General features: G+C 35.9%; 2 protein-coding genes across 2 annotated transcripts; both read right to left on the bottom strand.

The window, feature by feature from the left end:
- Positions 1 to 3,598: 3,598 nt before the first annotated feature.
- On the bottom strand, positions 3,599 to 4,728 carry LOC112797295 (probable calcium-binding protein CML23). The gene has a single exon (XM_025840148.3). The coding sequence runs from the start codon at positions 4,452 to 4,454 to the stop codon at positions 3,798 to 3,800; it is 657 nt and encodes a 218-aa protein (XP_025695933.1). The 5' UTR covers positions 4,455 to 4,728; the 3' UTR covers positions 3,599 to 3,797.
- A 900-nt stretch (positions 4,729 to 5,628) lies between these two features.
- LOC112797294 (brefeldin A-inhibited guanine nucleotide-exchange protein 2) lies at positions 5,629 to 15,142 on the bottom strand. Its single transcript, XM_025840146.3, has 11 exons — positions 13,447 to 15,142; positions 11,847 to 12,164; positions 11,327 to 11,672; positions 10,810 to 11,232; positions 10,425 to 10,717; positions 9,731 to 10,004; positions 9,018 to 9,523; positions 8,136 to 8,457; positions 7,627 to 8,008; positions 6,780 to 7,462; positions 5,629 to 6,560 (listed from the first exon to the last, which is right to left on the bottom strand). The coding sequence occupies exons 1-11, from the start codon at positions 14,673 to 14,675 to the stop codon at positions 5,955 to 5,957; spliced, it is 5,382 nt and encodes a 1,793-aa protein (XP_025695931.1). The 5' UTR covers positions 14,676 to 15,142; the 3' UTR covers positions 5,629 to 5,954.
- Between the last annotated feature and the right edge of the window lie 108 nt (positions 15,143 to 15,250).

Genomic DNA, 15,250 nt, shown 5'->3' with positions numbered 1-15,250 from the left:
TTCTCAATGTTTATATTTTAATTTTAATTTTGTTTTCAATGTTTGGTTTTAATTTTATGAGTAAAGTATTAAATTGGTTCCCTATGTATAGGCATAATCCTGTTTTGGTCTTTAAGGTTTAAAGTGTCCTATTTGAATGCAAAAAAAAGTTTCATTTAGTTTTAATGTAGTCCCACCGTGAAGTCAAAGTTAAATAATTAACGAGATGTCTTACATGACAATAGTATAAGAATAAGATCGATAATCTAGAAAATAAGTACAAACTCCATAGGCACAAAATCAACTGTGAATGTATCAATATATTTATTTATCATTTTTCTTAGTTCTATAGAAAATATTTCATTTAAATTGTAAGAAAAATGATAAATAAATGTATTGATGTATCTTGATTTTGTGCCTTTGGAGTTTGTACTTGTTCTTCAGATTATCTTATTCTTGTACTGCTGTCATGTAGGACATTCCGTTAATTATTTAACTTTGACCTCATGATGGAATTATATCAAAGTTAAATGAAACTTTTTTTTAATTTAAATAGGATACTTTAAATTTTAAAGATCAAAATAGAATTATATACAAATGTAAAAAACCAATTTAATACTTTACCCTAATTTTATTCTTGACGTTTCAATATATTTCAATTATATTTCTGGGTTTGACAATATATGACGTGACAATTGTATGCTGACTGTCATAGATATATCTGTATACAATTGGCACGTCAATTTCTTCATTAATGATGTTAATCTTCTCGAAGGTATAATTAAATATTTTAAATGTTAAAAACCAAAAATTGAAACAAATTAAACATCAAGAGAATTTTTCAAAAATTTAAAGGACAAAAATGTGGTTTAGCCTAATCTTAAATTAATTTTTTAACTTTTGTAATACTGACACATACATTTTAATTGTTTTTTTAATCTAAACAAAATGTTAAAAGTAGACACTTATTATTATCATTGTTAGTTTCTTTTTTTGTTCCAAAAAGCTTAATATATCATTGGTATTTTGGTTTGGTATTTGTTATCGTACAATAATAAATTTAAACGTATCAGTATAATAAAAATGTGGACAAATTAAAATACAACACGTAGATTATATTTTTTACGTCAGTAGTCAGTTTTTCTTTTTTTTAAATATATATCATATCGATACTTTTACTAAACTATCCTTATATTTTAATAAAAATAAAAAATATTTTTTATTTAATTTTATAAAAAGACTTAAATACCTTTTTTTAGTATTGGACAAAAACTGCCCTAATTTTTATAATTTAGTCAAAATTAAATTAATTTTAGTTTTACATTTTTAAATCTAAAACCATTTAAAAATTAAAGTTTAAAACAAAAACATATATAAAAAATAAAAAAGATAAAAAACGATGTTGATCTTGTTTAGGGTTCTGGGCAAAGAAGAAGAAAAAGGAAGTGTTGATCTTGTTTAGGTGTCTCCATTAGTCTGTCTTTTCTCTGCTCTTCTTTCTCCGAAGCTTTCTTCGTCTCGTCTCCACTCTGGTCTTCTTTCTCCCAAGTTCTATTTGTCTCGACTTTGGCCAGGAAGAAGACGAAACTCTGTTCGAATTGCCTCCATCCACGACCTCCCTGTTGATTTTCTGTTCCTCCACGACCTCCCCATGTATGCACTCAGCAACCCATGGGAGGAGTTCTTGCTGGTTGTCGGAGCTTCCACCGGCAAGCACCTCAGCCTCTTCTGCTTCAACGAAGACGACGCCAAGCCTGCTCCGCCAGGTTTTCACGGTCGACCCTCGCCTGCGTGACGGCTCCAAAGCTGTCCCCATTACACTCAACAGGTTTCCTAAGTTGCTCCTCTCTTCTTTCTCTCTTTCTCTCTTTCTCTCTCTCTCTCAATAATTTGATTCACTTTATGATGTTTTACTGATCTACTTTATTGAATTACTTGGTAATGATTTTTATTGCTTCTTTGAATTGACATGACGTTTGGCAATGTCTAAATATGGTTATGATTATATGGACGCTTATGTACTTGGATTTATGGATATCAGAGATGATTGAACCTATCATTAATTATTGTTTCTCGTCATAATATTTGACCTATATCTAGAATGGATATATATGTGTATGTGGATGAGCTTCATCATAAATGAATTTGGGTAATATTTTCTCTATTGTTTTTGCTACAAGAAATGCTACTATCCCATTGGTCATAAGCAAAGACAATAGAGGAAACATTACCCAAATTCATTCATGATAGATGAAGCTCATCCACATACACATACATAGCCATTCTAGATATAAGTCAAATATTATGACGAGAAACAATAATTAATAATAAGTTCAATCATCTCTGATATCCATGAATCCAAGTACATAAGCGTTCGTATAATCATAACCATATTTGGACATTGCCAAACGTCACGTCAATTCAAAGAAGCAATAAAAATTATTACCAAGTAATTCAATAAAGTAGATCAGTAAAACATCATAAGGTGAATCAAATTATTGAAAGAGAGAAATAAGAGAGGAGAAGCTTAGGGAACCTGTTGAGTGCAACGGGGACAACTTTGGAGCCATCACGCAGGCGATGGTCGACCGTGGAAACTGGCGGAGTAGGGCTTGGGCGTCGTCTTCGTTGAAGTAGAAGAGGCCGAGGTGCTTGCCGGTGGAGGCTCCGGCAACCAGCAAAAACTCCTCCCATGGGTTGCTGAGTGCATACATTGGGAGGTCATGGAGGAACAGAAAATCGACAGGAGGTCGTGGACAGGAGGTAATTCGAACAGAGTTTCATCTTTTTTCTGGTCAAAGTCGAGATAAACAGAGCTTGGGAGAAAGAAGATCAGAGTGAAAACGAGACGAAGAAAGTTTCGGAAAAAAATCAGAAGAACAGAGAGTAGACAGATTAATGGAGACACCTAAACAAGATCAATACCTCCTTTTTTTTCTTCTTTGCCCAGAATCTTAAATAAGATCAACATCGTTTTTTATTTTTTTTATTTTTCATATATGTTTTTGTTTTAAACTTTGATTTTTAAATTGTTTTAGATTTAAAAATGTAAAACTAAAGTTAATTTAATTTTGACTAAATTATAAAGTTTAGGGCAGTTTTTATCCAATACTAAAAAAATGTATTTAAGTCTTTTTGTAAAATTAAATAAAAAATATTTTTTATTTTTATCAAAATATAAGGATAGTTTAGAAAAAGTATTGATATGATATATATTTAAAAAAAAAATTGACTACTGACATGAAAAATATAATCTACGTATCGTATTTTAATTTGTCCACATTTTTATTATATTGATATGTTTAAATTTATCATCGTACCGTACCAAACACTTTTTAGTTTAGTTTGATTTGAATAATAAGTGTTTTTTATGAAAAATAAAATAAAACTAAACCAATGAGCTTTTACAATGGATCATGTGAACATGTGATTGACTACAAGTCTAGAGATGTGTCGAAAGTTTTACAGATAAATGACCCAAATATAATTTGATCTCTTATTACTTCCTTTGCAATCAGTTTCAAATATACAACACTACCAAGAGGAGCTCAAAAACCAGCAGATGATGATGATGATGATGATGATAACAACTAAAAGTATTTACATTATGTCACTGATGAATTTGAAATATGATGTTATTTATATTCATTTTAATCTTATACATTATTTCAAACTCACTGATATGAAATTTACAAAAAAAAAAAAATACACTTCATCCATAATAAAAGGATGTATGTTAAATTGTCAACAATTTGATTTATGATAAATAATAAATACATAATATTTCTCGTTAATTTTTTTAAAATCAAACTAAGGTTTTAGTTGGCATGTCTTGATTTCATCATGGACTTGAATTCTTCAAAGTCTACAAACCCATCTCCATTCTTATCAACCCCTTTGATCATGTTCTTGCACTCTTTCTCACTGCACTGATCAAACCCTAAACTCATCAAAACCCTATTTAGCTCCTTAGCTGAGATTAAACCATTCTTATCAGTGTCAAACACAAGAAAAGCATCCATTAAATAATCATTTTCTTCATCATCATCATCATTATTATTATTATTATCCTTTTTGTCATTTTCATTCATAACAACCATGAATTCATCCAAGTCAACGAACCCATCTCCATTTGAATCCAACACACTAAACATGCTCTCAGTTTCTTTTGCAGCTATGGATTTCTTGTATCCAATGCATGATGAGAGAAACTCACTGAGTTCGGTGGTTGATATCTTGCCATCACCATTGGTGTCAATGAGCTTGAAAACATGCTTCAATTGGTTAGAGATTCCCATATCAACAAAAGAAGAGGGTAATGATACCTTGGATGATGATGATGATGAGAACCCATTGTTGTTTGGTTTTCTGGTGTAGCAGCAACCAATCATATCCATGCTCTTTGGCTGATTGAGGCCAAGGAATTTGGTCTTTCTTTCAAGAAAAGTGAAGAAAGTTTTAAAAGGTTCAAACATGGCTGAGGAAGAAGTTAAAGGGAAAAATGCTTAGAGAGAGTTCACCTAAACTCGAAAAATTTAGTTAAAGCTAAATTATAAAATCATCTAATTAACATCGTCAAAGCGATTTGAGACTTAAACTTACATGTTAATTCTAGAATTTGATAACCTTGACGTGCAACAAACATTAAAGATGGAGGAGATATATGAGGTTGATGAAGTTTAGGGTTTAAGGTTGTTAGACATGGTTGAACATTTTCTTTGAGGCAAGGTGGTATCACTTCGTCTATATATATAAAGTAGCAGATCATGAATTTATTTTTGGTAAACTGCATAGAGTATAGAATATATGGACAAGATATTTTATTACATGTCTATTATTACGATTACTGTAGTAGTTATATAATTTTAATAATATTTTTTAAAATAAAGTAATGTTTTTTAAAATATTTGAAAATATTTTTCATTTTAAAAAGAAAAATTAAAAATTATAGCAAAAATATAAAAAAATATTACCTTAATTTTTAGTCTCCATAAACACCATGATAATATAATAGCGACTCTAGTTTTTATTAGGTTGAACTGGTTCGTTCTAATTGAGATTTGATTAGGTCTTGTTTGGCGTTTGGTTGAAAAGTATTAAGTATTTAAGTCAATCTAACTTTAATGCCGGCAAATTAATTTTGATAAGATTATAGGTTTACAAATACAATAACGTTGTTTCAAGTTTTCAACATGTTGAGCTATCCGTACGCAGGACTGCAAGTTTGCAACTGGATCAGAGATTTAGCTTTTGACCTTTATTTTCTGGCCATATTTGGATTCTGATTAAAACTAGACGGCCATACTGCCATAGTAATTCTTATATGTTAGCCTCATAGGCCTTCAAAAGAAAAATATTTTGGAACCTTCCATGCTGCAAAAATTTGACGTGTACTAAATGAGTCATACGATTGAACAAATTATAATAAAATAAATGAGAAACAGATTTTTAATTAATTACCATTAATTAACTTTTTTATTGTAACCTTATATTTTTTAATCATAGAATTTATGATTAAAATTTAAAATAAAAAATAATTTTATAAGATTGATTAATATTGACCGAAAAATTAACTACCCAGTTAAACTCTTAATAAAAACAATAAAACATCAATACCATTTAAAATAGATTATAAGGTTACAAACTAAATTTTACAGGAAAAGGAAAACTCATTCTTAAAAAAAATTGGGGAAATTCCGGGAAAAGTAAGCAATAAGCATACAACATTAAACCTGCTTCTGACTGGAAAAGCTAGGCCTCTAAAATACAGAACTTGCTGCCCAAGAATAAAAATACAGAACTTGGTGGAAGATATATTATCTAAACACACTCACTGCTAACTTTCATACACTATTCATACACTATAAAACTATATTTCTGTTATGTAATCCACGGAAAATAAGAGAAGAAAAATATGGACAGATTTAGACAAAAATATCCTACATCTCAATGCAGGGTAAATCTTACCCAAGCAATCAACATGACCGTAGCAAAACAGGGCCAACTGATAAACTAAGCATGTCGCTGAGTGCTACCTGGACCTCAGTTGACCCATGTTCGCAACTTATCAAGCTTGAGAAAAGGGGAAAAAACTGAGCCAGATTCTTCTCAAAGCACACATCTCCCAAATTACAAATAGCCTGGATAGCAGCCACAATGAGAGGTGCGCGTGTAGCTAGTTCTCTTCGCTTACCGGAGCCTAAAGGAATTAACCAATGTTGTTGTGCACCACGAGAAGATTCAGATACTTGTCCAGAACCTGCAACTTCAATGTAGAACTCCAAGACCTCCTGACAAAGCCGGACCAAATGAGTCTCCACCTCAGCGGCCTCATTAGGCCTGTCAACAAGAAGGTTCTGTAAAAATGTGAGGCATATTTGGTAGGACTCATTCTCAAGGCGTAACAGCGGAGGGTCTTGCATTTGGGTCATTGAACCAAACTCTTGCAACTTTGAGCGCAAAATAATATTGCTGTTAATCTTGTGTGCATGTGATGCCACATCATGCAAAGCATCAAACAGGACAAGAATTGAGTTTGCTGAAAGTTGAGGACGGTACATGTTGTATATCTCCATCACCGCCTGCCAAATTTCAGAAAGTAGATATTGTCAATTTTTTTTTTTTTTTTTTTGGAGAAAGCAGAATACATCTGTTTCTACTGGCGCACATAACTTTGTTAGTGCACAATATGTACCAAAATATGTTATAATGTGAAGCATATGTTTCCTCCCTCTTGGTGCATATTCCCAAGATAACACAACTTTATTGTGCTAAATCAGATAAAGAAAATAAGAATCTACCTGAATCAATAAAAGCTGAACAGCAGCTCGGCATTTTGCATCAGATAAATATGCATGAAGACGACGAGTTCTAAAGCTTTCTAAATTATTGGGTGAGCTAGACTCATCAGCAGGATCATTATCTTCTTCAGCTGTTGAAGCACGCTGATCATTTATAATCACGGAGTCTCCACTGTCAAGGAATGAAAAGTTAGGTAGTGTTGCATTTGCAGCCTCTTTTAGTGACAAAACCACTTCTAACCACTTCTCATCTGAAAATAGCTCTCCAGCATTACTCATCAAACGAACAAATGCAGCAATACCAATGCCAGCAAGGCTTTGATGTGGGCGCTTTATAAAGCTAACAAGGAGTATCAGCACCTTCCTTAAAAGAGGATTGACAGTGCTGTAGAAGTTGACAAAAAGATCTACCACCAATTGGAGGGCTAGTGTGCATGTTTCATAAAGCCATGCATCTTGATCAAGCTCACCGTCAATCTCCAATTCATTGATCTGTGAGCTACTTCCTGCAGGATCAATAGCATGACGTACATAATCAAATATTGGGAATAGGACTGATTCAAATACTCTTTCCCATAAAGGTAATGAAAAGAGGTGGCCATGATTGCGTAAGGTTTCAAATAGGACTTGCAAGGCACTCTGCCTAATCTCAGGCCTTGGATCAAAGCTAAGCTCAGACAAACCTGCACAATAGAAGATGCATGTCAGCATGTGTTAAGTGCACATGTGAATAGCTAAGCTTCTCACAACTTGAGATAAAATGGATAGCAGTACGAATCATTCAAATTAAGAAAGGAGCTAACTAAATTTCCTCTATGTCATGCCTAAACAAAAGTATTATCATTACCGGCCAATAAAGGAAACCAGAAATAGAGATGATCTTCCTTGTCTGTTAAATCTCCATTTTCAAGTTTTCCCTCTTTTCCTGTTCGAGGTGATGGTGACAAAATCTTTCCAGAAGTTTCCTTGTCCTTATTCCTTGATGAAAAACCAAGGTCTCCTTCTGCTAGTTTAGTTGCACAGACTCGAAGAAAAGCAATGGCATTTAAGCTAATCTCTTTGTTAAATCTACTATTGGTGAATGCAATCAGACAATTCACACAATCTGTAAAGGTGGTGGTTTCTGTCTCGGTAATGTAGGGGAAGTAATCACGAATAATCTTCTCAATAATTTCAAAAGCCAAGAGTACAATATTTCTGTGGTCATCATATGCCGCTGTTGTGAATACCTGAAATCAAGACCACAAGCAATAAGTAGAAAGAAAATACTATTCCTCAGCAAACAAAGTCAAAACAAAAACATTGTCTGCACAAATTGTAGTGCTCTCCACCAAAAAAAAAAAAGTGCAACCATACCATGAACATGCTCTTCCATCCTGATTTGACATTGTTCACACGAGATAGAACCATTTGAGAGACGCATCTGATGATAAGTTCTCTAATTTCAACAGCACTACTCCGTCGCATAACAATGACAAAAGGCTTCATAAATTCATTCTGAAAATTATAATTAGCCAACTCTTCCCGCTCTAGAAATTTCATTGACAACTGACGCAAGGAATCCATTGCAAAAATTGCAATTGAAAGGTTTCCGGAACAGCCAATGGTTACAAAGAAATCTGAGAGAACATGCCAAATACTTGACCACACAAGCCTGATGCGGTTCATATTATAATGCCTGTGCACAACCAAGCCAAACAATAAATTAGACAGCAGCGAATAGAAACTAACAATAAATTAGACAGCAGCGAATAGAAACTAACTAATCATTAAAGAGAGAATCATAAGCCCAATGCCCTTCCCCAACTTTTTCCCCAGATCAGTTGAACCTTCCCAATTTCATCTTTTGGGACAGTTGTAATTTGCTCTCATCAATAAAATGACACAGTGAATTGGTTTAACATCCCAACCTGGGGGTCAAAACCAAAAAAGTAATAGATAGCATTTTTACACGCAACTCCATATGATATTTACAAGAACAGGACAGGAAACTAGATCAGATGAGCAACTTTATAAACATTCAAATAATTTTGCATGGGACATGAAGAAGGGCAAGTGCCAAATGTAAGTGCAACCAAGGCAACAGTGTCATAAACAACAAAGGATATTGCAGTTCCCAAGAAAACCAGTGCTCCAAAGTTGCAATAACCCCAACCAAAACACCGTCAGGCAGAAGAAAAAAAAAGTTCAGGCAGCATGCAGATAGAATAGATTAAGGAGGAGGAGGGTAATACATACGCAATCTCAACTATTTTTGTAAGACTGAACACCCGTGGATCAGTGGGAGATCTCAATTCCTCCATGGAGACCTTGCATAGAGCCTTAACAAAATCTATTATGGCCTCACTGTTCAACTTCTGACTCCGAGTAAATATGCGGTTCATTTCCGAGCTTCCAACTTGTTCCAACATATTCAAATTAGAAACTAGACTGTTCACCTGTTCCGACGTGACAGCTCCAGAAGCATTACTGCCAATTCCAGAACTATCATATGAACCCCTCATTACCGTGGAAGCTGCATACTGCATTCTCCCAGGCCCCTTCTTCTTCAAGACAGGAAGAATAGTTGATTTTGCTTGCTTTGCTTTTTCAGAATCATTCTGAGGAAAAGCAAAGAATGTCGCATCTGGAGGAGCGCCCTCTCCAAGAAGATGTAGATGCTCAAATCGGGAAACACAGGTCAAAATATGCTCCCATGCTTCTTGTAAGTAATTCCCATCCTCGTCAGCAATAGTAACTATGACCTATCAACAATTCATATGAAAAGTCTAAAGTCAAATCCAGAAGAACTTAAGGTTGGCAGGACTCGATCATAAAGAAGTCCCGGAAACAATTTATACACGTAGCATTTTAGAAAGTATGAAAATCAAAACAAACAATTGCTACTCAACAAAGATTCCATCTTATTACTGTGTTCATGAGCCAGCTAGAATAGAATTTTTATTGCCAACCTTGATCGCGTCTACATTTTTCTGCTTAATATCAGCAGGAGAATGCAGGGAAGTAAACTTTGCCAATGAGGTTACAAAAGCATCTCTATGAGTCTTCATGGACATTACAGAAGTAACATGAATAGCATAGCGGAAGCCTTCAAGACAGAGAGATATTACAACTTCGTCATCACTTTGATCAAGAGGAACACTGAAGGCAGCTAACATCGGAGCCCAGCAGGCTTCAATCATGAATCTAAGAATTACGACATCCGTGGCAGCATAATAGACTGACCTACAAATTGAAAGCAAAATATTCATCAAATAGAAGAAGTATAAGAACCTATGTATCAAACATTATGAAAGGAACAACAATAAAGCAAATACATTTCAATAAGAAGTAAAAATCAACTTTAAGATCCAAACAAGTGAGGCAGTTGGCATAGAATTTACGGAAAAAAATAAAGCAAGAAATACAATGAACATGGACACAGTCCACACTTCAAAATAAAATGGATCATGCAAAGCAACAGATAAATATTTCTAGAAGTGATAGGCTTTTAAACACATTAAGGTGTATGAATAGTGGCAACACAAGATTCTCAGGCGAGCCAAACATTGAACGAGGTCAAATGGAGTTCAAGATCTGAGAAATGAGCTTGTACAGGAAATAAATGCTTTCAACAGGATGGGAAAAATATGCTAGGGAACATACTCTGTCTTGCGAGCTTTTTCTTTGAATTGTTCTTGCATACGTCGGATTAAATCATCACTAGTCCCCATAGTACTGTCTTCCCCACGCTTACGGATCACAATGTTCAAAATACTATCCAAACCCAACAGTCTATTAGGATTCACAGCTTGTCTTTGTTGGGTTTCCAAATCAACATCTTTCATTTTGATCTCATTTTTAGATATTCTCTCGTACAAGGACCTCAAGTATTCCTCTGGCACATCTTTTCCATCATCTATTCCACGATTGTTTTTAATGAAATCATCAGCAGACATCTGCATCGTTCAAGAACCATGTAGAAAATAACCGATTGCATCTATCATAACTAATTAACTGAGCATATATTTATCGAATTAACTGAGCGTACCTTGTTCTTCACCATTGGATTGTGAGCATCAGTATTGAGCATGATCACAGAATAAGCAAGGACATAAGCTGTATCAGCACTGGAAAAAACTTTTGGATTACATTTGCAATAACGTTCAGCAAACTTCTCCATGATTCGATCAATTTTTTGGGCCTCACCAGGCAGTCTAAATCCCTGAAGGAGAACCCTGATTGCCTCATCAAATTGCATCCCTTGAAAGTCAAAAGAATCCACATAGGCATGCATTACTTTCAAGGACATTTCATCCCTTTCTCCCAGATAATCACCAATCAGAGTCTTGTTCAACCCAGAAGCATCTTTAAGAAAAGCAGCTATATCTTCCGGAGAGTTACCCACTTTGTTGGCATTGATGAGGAATTCAATTCCTTTCTTAGGCTTCCTATTAAACAATGATATACCTTCCTGCCATAAGCTGGGCATTAGCTTCATAGACAATGTACAGCTAAAAGCAATAACCGACATCTGCTTGCTACTCCAAACTTTATGCATTGCTTACCTGGAGTTCCAATTTATATGCCCGGCGTTGCTCAATGGTGGAAACATCAGATGCATCATTGGAGATCTCAGAATGAGTTTCTGATCCTTCAGCTGACTCTTCTCCATTCCCATTTACCATAGGATGACCTCCAGCCTCATGCCCATTATCAACTGCTTCCACTTTCTTTGATGAAAGAGGTTCTGGAATGCGCAACTGTTTGTTCATCCAATCTCCCATAGATTTTAATACAGCAACCAAGCATTTCAATGCTTCAAGCTTTAATGTTTCCTCTTGAGGTGGCAAAACCGTGGTGGTTACACCAGGAGGGATTCCTTGGGCAGTTTTAAGAAGTCCATTGACCATCCTAGAAAGAGCATAGTGATTATATTATGTATCTTAAAAAACAAACAAGAAACACTGAAACTAGCATGAATAGTGTATGAAATTAATCCAAGAAATCAGGAATTATCTGGAGACCACGTTTTAGTATATCATATTATTCATAAAGTGAACAAGTAAAATCAAGCATTTTTCACACCTCTCAAATATGTTTGACGAATTGACATCGCAGTCATAGTTGATAAAAATGTCCACCAATATCTGTGAATCATCACAAAGCTTCTCCAGAAAACGGAGGACTATCATTTTTTGCTGAAAATTAGGTTGAGCAACATTTTCTAGAACTCTGAGGACAATCATAGGGAAAAAAACACCAATTTCTGCCTTCAATCCAGCTCTAAATCTAGCAACCAGACTGATGAATATGGAGCATGATAGTTGAAAAACAATCATAAGATTTGATGCACTGTTCTTCAACAATGATAAGCATAAGTACTGCTTAATGGCATCCAAAAACCTGCTTTACCAAAGTCAATGCAACCATTAGAAATCTTCACTATCATCCAAGAGAGTTATATGATAATACATAATAGTAATATACAGGCCTCCTCTATACACAACCAAAATGCCTTGTTAGAATCGATGCATGTGATTATTGTATGGTGCCATGTGATTTAAATGGTATGAAAATAATAGGAATATTGTATTGGAATAATAGAAGTCATCGCAATGTAATAACAGGAGTCATAGGAATTAGTTTAAGTCTTCATTATCGTTATTGAAAATGTAATCTATGTATGTGTTTGGAAAATTGAGATCAAAATCATCCAGTAATAGGTTATAAGTATAACCACTTGTTTCTACAATTGATTGTATGAAAATAATTTTAAGTTTGGAAGCATGATCTTAAAGTGGATTTATGTTTGGATATATTGACTTAAAAGTAATTTTAAAGTAATATGCTATTGCTCTGCTTCAAATAAAAAACTCAGTAATAAATTGCTTATAAATTATAAGTTATTTTTATGTTTTCTTATAATCCATTTGCAAGTTTTTAACCCCAAAAATAACAACCTAAGCAATTTTTTAAAGAAACAACTTCATCTTATAATCTCATTACCCAAACAAGCACTATTTTTATTTCCTATTTCACTATATTAGTGCTGATTTTTACCTATATCTTCAAGAAACTTAACCTAAAGCCCAAGCATCTCTTCGATACATTGTTCTTAGATTCCTTTCCTTGTTTTCATATTTCCTACAAATTAAACAGTAAGAGATCCTACCATTATTTGTACAACAGATTCTCCCGACTTTTTTTTCTGGTAAAATCCTTAAAATATACTTCTTAACTGAATTCCCAAGACCTATAGGATTTTATACTTCAAAATTCAGAATATCCTCAGGGCTTGTGAAGCCTAAATTATCAATCACCATCAAGAACTTCTTTGATCTAACGATATGGCATTCACATACTTCTCTCTAAATTGTATAAAATATAGCAGCACTACTCCCCAAATGTAAATAATCCAACTTCACCTAGTAAAATACAGCTTGGTTACCACAACTTCTTGTTAGTAAAAAATCCAAATGGATATAATATGCACCCGAATGACAATGAGCTATTTACTTTATTAATATCCATAAAATGCAGCCATGTTTACCACCTCCCGGTACTATGTTTAACACAGAACTACACCTTCTGGTTGTCGTATGTCAATCACTAATTCACTACAATTAAACTAATAAACATCTTCACTAACTGAAAAGAAGACTAACATTTAAAAAAGTGATTGTACCTGTCGCTAGTCCTGAAGACAGCTCCAGCATTCTCCAGCAAGATCTTCAACAGCTCTAGGGCCACAATCTTCCCCTTCATCAGCTGCGGATCTGCGGACGCCTCCTTAGGGGGTGTCTTCATAGATAACTTACAAAGTGCCCTGAACACCAAAAATGCATCCCTCCTCAGCTTATTCCCAATCTGGATCTCCATATCATCATCCCTCTCCACCACCTCGCCATCCACAAGCTCTCCTTTCCTCCCTTCCAATGCAGTCTTGTACATACTGATCTCCCAATACTTCGCATCCAGCATGTCCTTGTCACTGGAATCCAACAAATCCGCCGGATTCGTGGTCTCCACAGTGGCAGTGGTAGTGGTCTCAAATGCACCATCGTGGCCTCCCAATGCGGAAACCCTGCTACTCGGCGTAGCAGGGTTCAAAACCCCATCAATGTCCTGCATAACCTTCGTTATAAAACCCTGCACAGACTGTGTAATCGAGTTATCTGCATCAGATTTCTCCACGGGCGCCATCAGTTCAGCCACAACAATCGGCTGAACCGGAACTGTGGAGGAATCCGCCTCCATTCTCCTAAAAACAATCACAAGCATCTGAATCAACGAAGCCTTCGCCGTTGTTTGATTCACCACATTCTTGCTACCAAGGTATATATCATAACAAGTTCTCACAATCAAAAGCAAGCAATCACCGTGGATTCTCAGTGAAATTGAGGTTACTGCAGATAAAAGAGACTTCAGAACCAGCAATTCGACGGCATCATCGCCGAGATCGTGGCACTTGCAGACGGATTCGATAAGATTCGCGAGAAGCTTCGCCTCAGGGCAGCCACCGGCGGGGTCAGCCTCGCCGCGGAGGTAACCATGGGCGATGAGCTTCTGAAGAGCATCAACGGCGGGCTCAGCTATCTTCAGGACGCCGGAGTTGGCGGCGTTGATGAGAGGCCGGAGGATTGATTCGGACTCCGCGAGGGAGTACTCGATGGCGCCGCCGCCGTTGAGCGGACCGGGGACTGAGGCTTCGGAATCGGCGGCGCCGTCTTCGGACCCCGGCAACTGAGGATTGCTCTGCTGCTGCTGTGATTGCGGTGATGTTAGGGTTTCGATGACGGACTTGCACTCGTGAGCGAGCTTGGCGTGCTTCCGCCACGATGCGTTCTTGATGATCTTCTCGAGCGCCGGGATGATGACCTGGACCAGCCGGGAATCGGCTTCCGAAGAAGCCATTCCCGAGTTTTGGTGAGAACGAACGAGTTCGCGACTCGGCGGCGAGTTGGTTCGGCGGCGACTCGGGAAGGTGTACGGTTCCTTAGGATCTTGCTCCCATGAGCTGAGGAATTCCGGTAGTTGAGCTCGCAAGGTGGTTCGTCAATGGCGGCGAGTTGACTCAGTGAGTGGGGAGACAAAACGGAGGGAGCGAGTCACTGAGTTCAGTTACGGGATCTGATCTGAGGAAAGTAACTAAGAACTAAGAAGGGTTAGACACAGAGATGAGAGTATTCGATTTGAGTTGATGACGGAAGATATTGGAGTTTGACATGAATTGACTGAAATATCCTTTCCGTCGCTCTGGAAATGATGCGTTAGCAAAGGAATATTGGACGCATTGTTGGGGGTAATTGTGTGTATTTCCAGTTAGATTTGACTCTATGCAAATGCAATGCAGATCTATCTAGAATATAAAATGTCATTCTAAATAAAAATTAGTTTTAGGTAATTTTATATCAAGTTATTACATGTTGATAATGTTCAAAAAGATTTTCTCTAGGGACATTATTTGTTTGAGTTAAATGTAGCATAAT

This window comes from Arachis hypogaea, chromosome 4 (assembly GCF_003086295.3).
Source record: "Arachis hypogaea cultivar Tifrunner chromosome 4, arahy.Tifrunner.gnm2.J5K5, whole genome shotgun sequence".
NCBI lineage: Eukaryota > Viridiplantae > Streptophyta > Magnoliopsida > Fabales > Fabaceae > Arachis > Arachis hypogaea.
This window is presented reverse-complemented; position numbering and strand designations above follow the sequence as displayed.

Coding starts and splice junctions, on each gene's coding strand:
- LOC112797294 (XM_025840146.3), bottom strand. CDS start 14,675: ATGGCTTCTTCGGAAGCCGATTCCCGGCTGGTCCAGGTCATCATCCCG. Junction 8,009..8,135: donor GATGGAAGAGCATGTTCATG/GTATGGTTGCAC, acceptor TCTTGATTTCAG/GTATTCACAACAGCGGCATA. Junction 7,463..7,626: donor CTGGTTTCCTTTATTGGCCG/GTAATGATAATA, acceptor TCTATTGTGCAG/GTTTGTCTGAGCTTAGCTTT.
- LOC112797295 (XM_025840148.3), bottom strand. CDS start 4,454: ATGTTTGAACCTTTTAAAACTTTCTTCACTTTTCTTGAAAGAAAGACC.